At 33.6% G+C, this 14,027-nt stretch overlaps 2 protein-coding genes across 2 annotated transcripts; both read left to right on the forward strand.

Annotated features, from left to right (window-relative positions):
* The first annotated feature begins 309 nt into the window (after window positions 1-309).
* On the forward strand, window positions 310-5,101 carry LOC105132077 (protein TRIGALACTOSYLDIACYLGLYCEROL 3, chloroplastic-like). Its single transcript, XM_011035361.1, has 10 exons — window positions 310-922; window positions 1,193-1,324; window positions 1,955-2,050; window positions 2,180-2,257; window positions 2,347-2,408; window positions 2,527-2,602; window positions 2,916-3,023; window positions 3,736-3,908; window positions 3,983-4,067; window positions 4,618-5,101. Exons 1-10 carry the CDS (start codon window positions 725-727, stop codon window positions 4,654-4,656), a joined length of 1,047 nt encoding a protein of 348 aa, XP_011033663.1. The 5' UTR covers window positions 310-724; the 3' UTR covers window positions 4,657-5,101.
* Window positions 5,102-11,615: 6,514 nt separating this feature from the next.
* LOC105132079 (methyl-CpG-binding domain-containing protein 4-like) lies at window positions 11,616-13,564 on the forward strand. The gene is made up of 2 exons (XM_011035366.1): window positions 11,616-11,835; window positions 12,753-13,564. Exons 1-2 carry the CDS (start codon window positions 11,788-11,790, stop codon window positions 13,251-13,253), a joined length of 549 nt encoding a protein of 182 aa, XP_011033668.1. The 5' UTR covers window positions 11,616-11,787; the 3' UTR covers window positions 13,254-13,564.
* Window positions 13,565-14,027: the final 463 nt, after the last annotated feature.

Genomic DNA, 14,027 nt, shown 5'->3' on the forward strand with positions numbered 1-14,027 from the left:
TGATGTCAATTTCACCAACTTTATTTTGCTAAACGTAGGCACTCATTCGTAGGCCTTAAATAATCAAACTCTTGAACATGTGACCACAAATTTTAAACCCAACTCTCTGATTCTCGGATAATGGGTCGATTTTTTTTATTTTATATAAAAAAGTAAAAATAACATATATATATTTTTAAATAAAAAATAAAAAATAAGTCAAAGTTAGCTCAAATTTATTTATTTATTTTTATTATTTTTTTTATGAGTGCACATGACTCCATACGCATAGAGTGGAAATATATATGACAAAAGGATTTTAATTCTTAAAATCTTTCTAAATCTTATCTTTAATTAGGAGGTAGAAACAACTACCGAGCTCCAACCTGCGTGGAAAAAGCCCTAATTATATCCTAACACCCCCATTAACCAATCGGGCATATAGACTTATTTTCCTTTTTTCCATGAGGAATGCTGTAACATATGCTCCATTAGTCTTACAACGTGGTTGGACTTGCATATCACTTAGCACACAACATAAACTCAAGCAATTTCCAAGCTTTGTCTTTGATTTATTCTTGTTCCTGCTCCACCAAATTTCTTGAAATTCGTTCCTTGTCAAATTTCACAATCCCCTGCTTTGGCAAAGAATCTGACTGGCCCTCTATAAAATCAATCTATCCTGGTTAGCTTTGAAAAGCAAAGTTTTTTTTGGCGTAAAACTCGATCTGGGTCTTGTTCAAAGATGCGCTTGGTCTCATCTGGCTCAATGCTGTTATCTCCGCTTTGTCTGCCAAATGGGTATGCTCCCTCCACTGGGATACCATTCAACAATTCACCTTGTTTCATGCCGAGGAAGGATCAAAGAAATATTGTCTGTGCCTGTGTGGCTCCTCCTCGACCCAACATAGGGAGGGAGGGATTTTCCGCAAACAAATTCACTGTAAAGTTTCTGCATTCTATGTTCAGTATTCTTGCTTTATTTATCGATTGCTGCTGGTTTCTGCTGCATCTTAGGTTCGTGTTTTTCTGTTGCTTATTCATGCTCGGTGTTTTAGGGAATTTTTTCTGCAGCCCGCCCACCTTCTTCTTCTTTGTGTTAAATTAATGTAATTGTGAAATGGGTGGATTTTTCTCAGTCTTTTAAATTTATTTCATTGATACGATCTTTTGCGTTGGTTTAATGGATATATTCCACTGATCACGTAACTAGGATTCATACAAACCAGAGAAATTAAGCAGGATAGGTGAACCGGAGGAGGATGATTCTGATGTTCTCATCGAATGCAGAAATGTTTACAAGTCATTTGGGGAGAAGCATATATTAAGAGGTGTGAGCTTCAAGGTGAATTTTTTTCTCGAAGTTATGTTTTCTGTTTGCTATTTAACAACTCTTTTTGTGGCTTATTTTGCTATTAGATTGTTCTTCGTATTAGCACAAAAACAGCTTTCTTGCGGCTAGCACTCTTCTTGTAGCAGTTTTTTAATCCAACTTCTTGACCGGTATTAAAGTTAAACCATGCGAGTTATTAATAATTTTAGCAATCATTTGCATGTTATGCATCACCCCCAAGGCAACGCCTATCAGTCTCTACTTGTATTGTCTTGCTGTTTCTGCATGTCCCCTGGTTTGCATGTCCGCAATTTTTATGGTTATTTGATGTTTCCCTGTGGATCCTTAGTTGCCTTCTGTGAGAGAAGATTTTTATGGTTATTTGCGTTGTCTTGACAAGTTATGTTACCGCATTGTTTACTGTAAGCGAAGACATTTGGTGAAAAATTCTGTGTTTCTGTTACTCAGACCAACAAAGAGACAAATGTTTAAGATTATTGACTATTTCAATAATTCCTTCTTGGGGAAGGCAGCGTTGTGATAATTACTTGAGTAATTCAAGTTCATCTACCTTTTCGTGTCATTTATTCTGTATCGTCTTGTCTGTGCTATCTGTGCGGTGATAAGTTTCCACTTATGCAGATCAGACACGGTGAAGCAGTTGGAATAATCGGACCTTCTGGCACTGGTAAATCTACAATTTTGAAGATTATTGCAGGACTTCTTGCTCCGGACAGGGTAATGATCAAATCAAGTTTCTTGTTGCCTCTATCTTTATGTAACTTATTGCCATCCTGGACTGAAGCAACTGGGCAGTGCCTCAGTTTTTTACGTAGGCAGTTTTACATAAACCATATATAATGGCAGGGTGAGGTTTATATTCGAGGTAAAAAGAGAGATGGTTTGATCAGCGATGAGGTGATGTCTGGGCTTCGAATTGGATTGGTAAGTCTTTATTTTAGTTATTAATTGAAGGTTATGTCTCCTGTGCTATTTTATCAGTGGTTTTACTTTTCACTTATTCTTCATGGCAGGTGTTTCAAAGTGCAGCACTTTTTGATTCTTTGACTGTGCGTGAAAATGTTGGTTTCCTTTTGTAAGATACAGATTACTCTTTTCTTCTCAGGAGTTGGAACTGATAGCATGACTTTAATGCAATTCCTTTTCTGGTGGAAAAAAGAAAGCTCATTTCTTAATACTTTTTTCTTGATTAGATACGAAAATTCTAGCATGTCAGAAGAGCAAATCATGGATCTTGTGGCAGAAACTTTGGCTGCAGTTGGTTTAAAGGTATGTTTGCAATGTGAAATTTTTCATTTGTGTAGCATCAGGTGGCTCTTTCCCAGCAAAGAAATCATCTCCTGACAGGTTGCTGTTCCCTTAATTTAATATATTTAAGCTACATATATGCATTACACTTTTGTCACCTATGCAATGCTGTCAATTTCCAGCAACATGAAGTTCTTCATTTCCTAATGCTAGTTTCCAGCATTGCATAAAGCTTAGAAACTGTCTCCTTTTCCCTGCTTTCTTATTCGAGCCTCTATTGAAGATAATGAAACCCTTTACTTTTAAGGTTGATGAAACTTAATATTCTGTTCAGGGAGTAGAGGACCGGTTACCTTCTGAATTATCTGGTGGAATGAAGAAAAGAGTTGCTCTAGCACGGTCTATAGTTTTTGATAACACAAAGGAGACAATTGAACCAGAGGTATTTAAGCAACTGAATTGATTTTGTTCTTTAATCTTTTTGGTTTTCACTGGAAGCAACTGATGTTGTCTTTATATATGGCTGTACCAACACCATTTTCTGATGGTAAACATTCTTTGATGAAAAACATGGTCAAAATGACTTATAGCAGCTGTAATTGTCTTAATAAAGCAGCTTGGAGATCATTTCTGATTGGTAAACATTCTTTGATGAAAAATATGGTAAAGGAAATTACTTGTGATTCTCTGATGGTTGGTATGCATAAAGAAATTTATACCAATAGGATGACCAACAATGGTTGTCAAAGATAATTCTGGTGATTGGATTTAGGCAAACTAAAAACAATAATGTCTGGAACCCCACTTTTCTAGCTCACTTATAGCTGCTGTAAGTGTCTCTGTACAACTCGTCCAATTGTTTGTCATAAACCAACAGCTAGGTTTTGATATGTTAGAAATGTATGATAACTAAATATTAGCTTCAATTCATTTCTTGATCTCAATCCATGAAATTTGTTTGTTTCTTTTTTTTAAGGGTTGGATATTTATTTGTTCCAAATTTGTGCATGATCAATTTTAAAAAGTATAAAATTCTATTTGTATGATTTTGTGTCATGGTGTTTGGTGCCACAACTTCTGAAGAGTTTGATGTGATTTTATCCTGCTTTGTGTTTTTTACCTGTTCCCTTGTATTTTTTCACATTGCGGAACAGGTACTCTTATATGATGAACCAACAGCTGGACTTGATCCAATAGCATCTACTGTAGTTGAAGATCTTATCCGCCATGTTCATATGAAAGGTGAGGATGCACGGAAACCAGGGAAGATTGCGTCCTATGTGGTGGTTACCCATCAACATAGTACCATTAGAAGGGCTGTTGACAGGTTAGCTGTGTCAAGAAGTTTTTCTAGTCTTGGACTTGTAAAGTGGCATTCCCTTAGTACTGCTTGATGTGTAGGTTGTTGTTTCTACATGAAGGAAAGGTTGTTTGGCAAGGAATAACTCAAGAATTCATGACATCAACCAAACCAATTGTTCAACAGGTAATAATTGTGGTGGTAGTTCTGAAACCTTTAGAGTTTAGACTTTGTTTTGCACCAAACTTCAAACAGTGAATTTTGTTTACATATGCCAAACTACTAACTATATGCTAATGATATTGAATATTATAAAGGTGCAAAGTATTCACTACATGGTAAGTATAGCATCAGCTTGATGGTAAGTATTACATGGTCAAATTGTGAGTGTTGCAGTGATGTGATTTCCAGTGTCTAAAGGTATCTTATCAGTGGGATCTTTAATTCGCTGTCACTGAAATATGAGGACGTTTCATGTTCAATATCCGTTTCCTGCATGCTAACAAGGCTTTGGTCTTGTATTGTCTCTTTTTTCTCAATTCCCTTCATGGTGGTGAAAACAGAAGGTAGCTGGGCTTTCTTTTCTGAGACTGGGTTATCGTGTTGCCTATATTGTGATGCATCATCTGTGTGAGTGCAATTTTTGAACGCACGCATTTGTGTGTGATGCGTGCGAGTGTGTGTGTGACTCTATTTCAGTTCTAACTGCAGTGCCTTCCCTTTTATGTGTTTTCAGTTTGCATCTGGCAGCCTTGATGGGCCTATTAAATATTAGGACATTAACCATCGGTTTTCGTTTCTGACACACTTCCGGGGGGAGTTTCAAGACATAGACCCACGTAAACTGGCGCGTGCAGATTTTGCCACTTCCCGCCAGGTTTTCACTATTGCTAGCCTATTGTAACTGGCTAATAAAAAATGCTCTCGAAGGAATACACTAGTTCAACCTTAGGGCACCATCTTGCTTTGAAAGAGCTGCTCCTCAATATATACTTAGCTGTATACCGTTAGATAGTAGTTAGTTTTGCATCTGTATGACTATTATTCTTTTTGGTTTCCAACTGAGACCATGAAATTGGGACATTCATACTGGGTTCCGTTGTAGGAAAGAAAAGTGCATCTGAAAGCAATTTAGCGTTATGATCATGTATCCTCGATTCATTCCTCCTATAGAGATACTGCTGCACCCATTGATAATGAATCTGTCCAGCATCTCTCTAGTACCTCAGAGCTTTTCCATCTATTATTCCATCAGCACATTTTAAGGCAATATGGCAGCAGTAAACAAAAGATTGGGCTCGAGAATTGATTATTATGAACATCCCATTTTCTCGCTTTGGGTTTTAATTGATCATTATGAACATCCCGTTCTCTCTTTGGGTTTTAACAGCCACAACCGTTTGTCAAACGTTAAAGAAAGTCACCGCATCTTAAAACCAAAGAAAATATACAATTTTTTTTTAAAGAGAAATTTCAAAGTGTTCTTACTGGAAAAAGCTTTAAATTTTTCTTATATAAAGCATAAAAACAATGATTGTAGAGTAGTCTTTGTTTTTTGCTGCAAAAGAAGCCTTCTTTTCTTCCTTTTTGATTGGGACATGAATGACCTCCTGGAACTAATGGCTGTCTTCAGATGCTATGTTTCTGGCTACTGCCTTGTAAGCCATTTATACAATTCATAAACCATAAAGAAAAGGCTGTAAGAATGAAAAGGTTAAGGAATATGTTCACGTGTTATGGAATATGTTATAGCCAGCTGGGTGATATTGGCATTCTTCAAAAGGTTTGTGTCATTCTTTGAAGAAAATCTCTGTGTTTTGAAAACCTGATACAAATGAAGGGGTTGCACCGATGGCAGTAGGGACACTACCTAGTTTTTAACATTTCATCGTTGTCCACATGGTCTCTTGAAGAAAAATTTCAAGGTATGTTAGAATCTATACCAGGAAGGATGAGTGAATGGATAGTAGTGAGGTATACTAGAGCTGTCTTACTGTCAAGAGATCATAAAAAATAGGGCTATTATTCTAGGAGAGTACCTACACCAGACTGTAACACTTTGATCAGTTCTGAGATAATTTTTTGTAATCGACTTCACAATAGCTAAGATCGCTATGACATGATGCTTTTGGTTGGTGGAGAGCAGTGGTTACAACGATGTGTTTAGGGTATGAAAATTTTGTTTCAAAGTGTTGGCATTCTATTTCTTCTCACAATTTGTTTTGTATTTTTTACAATGAACACAAGTACAAAGTAAGAGGCAAGTCAAAGCAAGGAGATCAATAGAAGTCACTAACACATAAGATAAAAACAGTGAGAGGAATTGAAAGCTCATTCTAGTGGTGACATAGAGCCATATAGATCCGATCATATTGGCATCAAGGTATAGGCGTACCGCTGCTAATGCTTATGTTTCTCTTATTGCTTCATCTGTTGCTAGTCATCCCTTAGTTGTTTTGGAAACTTCACAAACTCAGCCTATGTGTTTTACTCAATTTTAAAAAGAGGGCATTTCTAGTTCTCGCATTGTCCATCGCCAAAAATATTTCTTGGGTCATCAAACACTCCATGTTTTTTTTTTCTTTTTTATATTGTTAATAGATCCAACAATCTATATTATTTTTAAATTTTATATTGTCAACAAATCATAGTAATATGGTAAGAGTATTGTTTAGAGAAAACCCTCACTTTTACAGGGTTAACTATAAAAAGATTTAAATATATTGTCATATATTTCGTAGGTGCCCTATAAGGTCAATCACTCATATTTTTGTAATTTTAGTGATCATTTGAGTGAAGCTCAACAAGTGCTTTTTCATGTAAATCTTTATTTTTTCTTCTACTTGTATATCCTTTTCATTCTTTTTTTTTTCTTCAGGCCTTCTAAATACATGTCATGTCTACGATAAGGTGGAAGGTCGAAAGGGAGAATGTACTTAGGTATATATCTCTTACCTAAAAGGAATGTAAGAGTCTAAAAAGGCCCGTGTAGAGCTATAGGGATGGTTTTGTGAGTTAGAATTATCATACCATGCAACTTTGAAAGATAAAGATGTTTATTTTTCTAACCTAAAGAAAATGCATGAAAAAAAGACAAAGGTTAGAGAAGAACTTGTCTTTGTTAAAAGAAAGCCCACAAAAGATTAGACAACATTAATTACTCTTCATATTAAGCTTGCTTTTGTTTAGAAATAGTTATTCCAAGTTGCGAGAGATTAGGAGTAATCCTGAGGAATTTTAAATGTTTTATAAAAATACAAGTGCCTCTCATGATTGTATAGACAATGAGATGATGCTTGTGATGAGAGATGTCGGTTTTGATAACAAGGTTAAGAGAAATACTATAGACCTTTCACATGCGTTTTATCCTAATGTTGTTCCTAATTATGATGAGATTTTTTCAGATTATGCTAAAGCCATAGCCTACGAGGAATAGCTTCTACATGAAAGGTCCAGAGAAGGAAATCAACTTATAGTTTCTCTTGCTTTTATTTGGTTCCATTCATGTTGTTGTTTTCATTCCATTGGATGGGGTTGCGATGCTTAGATGTTCATGTTCTTTTGGTTTTGCACGTGTTGCAGGCTATTTTTTATTTTTTTTAATAAAATAGAATAATTTGTATCACTTTATCTTGAATTTGATATTCTTGAAGTGTAAAATGAAGAATAACATGGATTTGGATACACCTAAAAAATAATCATGGATATATGTTGACTTATAAAGTTATATATATGATGAATCATGGAGAAAAACTTGAATAAAATGTCTTGGAGACATATGGGAGAAAATTTAGAGTTAGGTAGAACTAATCATGGAGATAAACTTGAAAAAAACAACTTGGAGATATGATGGAGATACAAAAGTTTATTGGAGGAAATTTTTTAGGCTGAATACAAAATGGAGTAGAACTAGTACACCTATAGTAGAGAAATAAAATGTGGTGGGAATTTTTTTTTATCACAACAAAAGTAGTTCTTAAAATAAATTGGAGACTCTATATGTTTAGTATATTCAATAAATGTACATCTTCTAGTGGTTAAAGTATCATGTATAAAGCATATTTTTTCCTTTCCTATCTTACATATGATAAGTGTTAGCTTTAATCACGTATACCATCTTAAATGGGTCATTATATTTTGAAGCCAACTTTCCTTTCCAATTAATATTCCTTATTACCTTTAGTTTTTTATAATACAATGTCTCCCACTTTAAAATGTTTGTTCTTCTCTGTAGAATTATGGTATTAAGTAGCTTAATGTTTTAAAACCTCTATTTTTATTTCTACAATGAGTCTAACTTTTTTTACCAAGTCCATATTTGCCTTTAATTCCTTAATATTTGTGTCAACAGAGAAATATAACACTCTATGACTATGGAATCTAATTTCTACAAGAATCATAACTTTAGTACCATATGTTAATTAGAATGGTGTCTCACCTTTAAAGGTATTTGAGTGGTTCTATATACCTATAAAATTTCATCTAAGGGTTCAGCTCATAATAATAGATTATTAGTGAGCTTTGATTGTCCATTTGTATATGAATGCAACACTAAAGAAAACTCGTGGTTAATGTTAAGATTCTAAATTTATTCTTATTTTTTTTTATTATCTAATTGGGTTCCATTATTTGTGATCAACACTCGAGAAAGCTCAGACCTACAAATAATATTTTTTTCAAAAAAAAGATAATTTTCTAGTAATTATCTCTGTTAGGGCCTCTATCTCCATCCATTTTGTAAGGTATTCAACAACTATAGAAATGACCTGTCTTCTTTTAGGTGCCTCGGGAAATGGTCCCAGTATATCCATTTTTTATTGAGAGAAATATCACAATTGGTTCCAATATGTTTTCTACCTTCAACATCTCTTTGTTAAATCTTTTTAAATAAGCTTTGGTTCTCTCTTTTTCTAGTTAAGCGGTTTTTGTTGGTATGTTCATACTAAAATAAACAATCAACTTATGATCTAAGTTAACAAAGCTAAGTATAGAACTTGATTTCAAACTAAGATACCATACACACAAGGACTTATAAAAAATGAAAGGTAGTACTCATGACATTAGAGTCCTAGATCACCAATTTCAAGCTACATTTAAAATTCTGAAAGTATTCTTTTAAGGTTAATCTTGGTGACCATAAAATCTCTGAAAAAATGAGTGTTCAATATACTATTACATAGTGGTGAATCTTTTATTTTGCCTAAGACATTTCTATCTTCGTCTCTACGTAGACTTTGAGGGACAACAAGCTTATCGATAAAGGATATGGCCCCGACCCTTTCCTTTTGATTTGTAGAGATCATGTCTAGACGACCCCATATGAAAAGGTTTCTCATAATGAAGATATTTTATCATTGAAAGGTGGAGGTGTAATATATGCTTTCTTTTACCTTGTTTTTTCTAATTTCCTTAGGGAAATTGAGCTAATTATGCATATAGGTGCAAGAGGAGAAAATTATCAAATAACAACCAATATACTTTATGGATAATTAGGAAGAGACCTAAGTTATTGCTGGGTAGCTAACACAACTTTTATGAGTGCTCTCATGTATTAAGCAAATTATTAGAGGTTAATTGTAGTTGATAAAGATAGTAGGAGGTTTGTAACTCCTTCACATGGTGTTTTCATGTTGCCAACCATGAAAGATTTCAAATCAAGGTTTGGATAGGAAATAGACATAGCTTTTTTTCATTTCTCCACAATCAATGCCCCTTATGAAGTCGAAGAAAAACTTCAATGAATCTTTAGGCTTTTCTATAATTGATAATAGTTTTGACTGCACTAGTATGAGTTGATGTTTCAATTCTTTGATGCTCAAGTTAGTCTTTTTTTTAGTTTTGTTATTCAAGTGATAAGCAAGTAAAAAGGTCAAGAAATGAAGGGGTGTTTTTTATGTGTAGTAGATAGATGAGTGTTTTAAACTCTCATTAACCAATTCAAGTATTTATAAAAACTTGTTCCATTACTCACCTTTTCCAAAATAAAGATTAGGAGTAGGATGACAATGACATCATAACTTAACTTGTAAAAGTAGCTAGATTGACATTAACAAATAAATAATTTAGCTTTTGAAACAAGACAGTAAGTTTTCATTGATCGTGTTGTGTCTCATAAAAAGTGTGGATTTGAGAATAATTTATTAGACTGTTTGGGTAATTTTAATAAAAAATGACAAGATTATATGTAAAAGAGAGAGAGAGAAAGAAAGACTATAAAGGGATTAAAAAATTTAGCTAGGCACAAGCAACTTGGTTTGCTCGCCAAGCCTGGCCCAAACAAGCTATTCACTTTCAGTTGAAGCCTTTTATTTTAGTACTTAGCTAAATCAACTAAGAAAGACATTTGTTATTCTTCTTTGCTTGTAATTAATTTAAGAGATTTTTTCTTGATTGAGATACTGTTTGTGGAACTTCATAATTCTACCGAGTGAGTAATGGATTATTACACACACACACATCAGCAAGATAAATCTTCAGAAATTATAGATATATAACTTATCCAAATACATGAGATTTAGATTTATGATTTTTTTTCTTATAATTACTTTATTGATAAATAACAAATAACGTATAAAATTATCAAATTCAATATGAAACTCCATCTGATATGTATATTTATATCTTATACGCATATATAATATATTTTAAAAATCTCAGAACTTAATAAATAAAATATAATTTTTAAATTTTTTATTTAATAGGTAATGAATAAGATATAAATATATTATAAATCCAAGACATGACAATGCATTTGACTTAGGGAATATGAATGTATTTGAATATTTATTAGGGTAAAAAAAATAGTATTTTAACATAAATACCTCACTGTTGATATATATATTTATTTTTGTTTTATGGATAAATATTTAGAGTTTTTTTAACTTTAGCATAATAAAAAAATAGAGAAAAGAGAATATTTAAGAAAATAGCATAATCTAGTGTCTCATATAACATATGTAATTTTTCAAACTGTATTATTTCTCTAAAGATTATCTTAATAATGTTATTTTTTCCAATTTCTTTTATTATTGTGCTAAATTCCAAAAAACATTTAATAGATAGACTTTTACAAATTTAGCATTAATGCAACATTGAATTGGCATTATAGTCCAACCAAACTTTTAAAAATATTTAAAATTTTTAACTTTAAATTAATATTTTTAGTGTTGTTTTTCTTTAACATACTAATATTAAAAATAAAAAAAATATTATTTTAATATATACCTATGCAAAATATAATTATTATATTACAAAGTATTAATAAGTTTTTCTTAAAAGGACATTATTTAAAACTAAAGCGGGCTGTTAGTTCGGCCGCGTTTGAATTTGAATGTAACTTGTTAATGACTCCAACGTCACTGTGCTAGTTAATTATAAATTGGTCACTATAGTACAGCAGAAATATTAACCAGTCCTTTTTATTTCAAGAATTATATATTTAACCCTTATTTGTTTCAATCCATTTATAAAACTCAATCCTCTCGTCATTTTCATGCTCTTTTCTAACTCATTTTTCTTCTTCCTATGCTGAAAGAGATAAAAAAAAATTTATACGGGAAAATTAAAAGAGAAGAGAAGAAGATCTTGTAACAAAAAACTATTAAATTGAAAACAGTTTAAAGAACTGTGGACTAGTTAACAAGTTTGAATAAAACAGGGACTAAGATATAATTAACTCTGGTAGCAAAATACGTGTCAAAAGATCAGCAGAACAGTGACATTCGTCGTTAGGTGTGTAAGAAAACCCAAACAGATTTTGTATTTTGCTTAAATAAAGGGTGTTGTGTCCGAAGAAGGGGTTATTAGTCCAGGGCAGGGCAGGCAGATAAAATTTACTTGAATTGGTGATCGATCTGAAGAGACGAGAAAGAAGAGAAAAGCAGCTGAGAGAGAGAAAGAGAGAGCGATGGCACTGAAAGAGCGTAGTCCCGGAACCCCTAAAACCTCCTCCAAGGTACGATTCTGATTCATCCTAACCTAATCTAGGGCTTCTAGTTCCGATCTGTTCTGTTCCTTTCAATACCTTGGTTGTTGAGATTTATTTATTTATTTTGAAGAAAAGTCGAGCCTTCTTGATAGCTAAGGGTAGAAATGCTACGACTAAGCGAAATGTTGTGATTTCTCTTTTTTATCTACTAAATGCAACACAAACTGTTTTTTCATTTGATAAAAAGAAAAAAAATCGATTAGTATTTCTTTTGAGTCTGATAAGGAATAGTAGTTGAAATTGATGATATGATATTTTATTGACATGCTGGTTTACGTGTTAATCTTGTCGTTTGGTGGTGCCTCGAGGTCCTCATTTCTCGATGATTTTTTGGTACAGTACAGTTTTTCTTATGATGAACAAGCTGGAAATCTTGCAAGATTTTTTTTTTTCTGCTCTTGCCCCTTAACAAGCTGGAAATCTTGCAAGATTTTTTGGTACAGTACAATTTTGTGTCTTCATGTGATAAACTGTGGCTGTAAGTAGGGAGAATATGAACTGTGTGTGTCAAATGGATAATAAAAGGACGCACTTTTTTTCTTTTCCTGTTGTTTTTCCAAGTCAATTTTTAGTGGTAAATTGAGCTACCCATTTAGTTTTCAAAGCTGATGATTGCCTTTCCTAGTGGTAATCTAACCTTTTAAGATGCACCATAGAGAGAGCAAAATAAAATACATGCTTGATGATAACCGATTCTGTCACATAGATGCATTATTCTCATTCCCTTTTGATTTGAGTAATTCAATATTTCAGAATGCATGTTTCTTTTAGATATATGAACCTAATCTGCATAAATAGTTACAGATTCGTTAACTTTTGATTCTGAAATTTGAGGAAAATATAAAGGAAAGAGATGGTAGTTAAGTTTTAAGTTTTGATGACAGAATCCACGAGTTGCAGTGCGATCGATTGATACATATGCCGCACAATGTGACAAATGCTTAAAATGGAGGGTGATTGCAACTGAAGAAGAGTATGAGGAGATCAGAAGTAAAATGGAAGAGTCTCCCTTTGTTTGTAACAGAAAACCTGGTGTATCTTGTGATGAACCTGCTGACATTGAGTACAATGCCACTCGAACCTGGGTCATTGATAAGCCTGGCATTCCAAAGACACCAAAAGGTTTTAAAAGGAGCTTGGTTCTTAGACGTGATTTCTCCAAAATGGATGCATACTATATCACACCCACGGGAAAGAAGCTGAGAACACGTAACGAGATGGCAGCATTTATAGAAGCAAATCCAAAATACAAAGATGTAAACCTATCTGACTTCAATTTTACCTCTCCAAAGGTAATGGAAGACACCATCCCTGAAGATGCTGCGAGGAAGGTTTCCTCTAGTGGAAATGGCAACAAAAGGAAGGCATTAAAGGATGAAGCTTAAACTGAAACTGATCTGCCGGCTGATTTGCATTAAATTGTTTTGGGGTCTTGTATGTTGTGAGAATGGTCTGGCGAGAATTTCCTGCAGCTTTTCACCTTTTGTGAGGATTTTGTTTATCCCTGTTGATATTGATGTGGTTTATGCTCCCTCTCCTCCTCTTCCTCTCCCAGGCTTGTCTTAATTATTGCAAGGCAACTAGAAAGAGCTGATGCTTTGAGACAGATGGTAGAACATTGTTTTTGTTTTTTAATAGTTAAACTAATTGTTAATTAACTCTTTATCTTTATTTATTCGCATTAGATGTTTCACAATCTGCTGTAATCTTTTCTGGCTGCGGAATCTAGTCTTTTTTTTTTAGGAAATCTGTAGGCATCCGTGTTTACTAGGTATTGTTGCTGTAAAAGTTTATCTGGTTTTGGGTTGGGGGAGACAGTAGAAGAATTAGTTTTCCCTTTGGAGAAACCTGGGATAATGGACCATACAGCTTGCTATTGTCAAGGAAGTTAGCAATGCGATTGCATCTGTAACTTTTGGGGGTAAAGAACCAGCATCAAGATGTTGGTCTAGCGACACAATAAGAGTGTCAGCTTCTTGATGGTCGATTTCAGCAAGGTTTATCATTTCAAACTGGGAAATAACTTCATTGTCATGAATGGTCTGGTTTTGCATGTTTTGAAAGCATGTGGCAGGTCAATGTGAATTTCTGATATTGTCTCTCACCATCATTACTGATAATTGACCATCGCGCGTATTTGTTTTCTTAAAAAAATTGCA

This window comes from Populus euphratica, unplaced genomic scaffold (genome assembly GCF_000495115.2).
Source record: "Populus euphratica unplaced genomic scaffold, PopEup_1.0 scaffold26.1, whole genome shotgun sequence".
In the NCBI taxonomy this organism is placed as follows: domain Eukaryota; kingdom Viridiplantae; phylum Streptophyta; class Magnoliopsida; order Malpighiales; family Salicaceae; genus Populus; species Populus euphratica.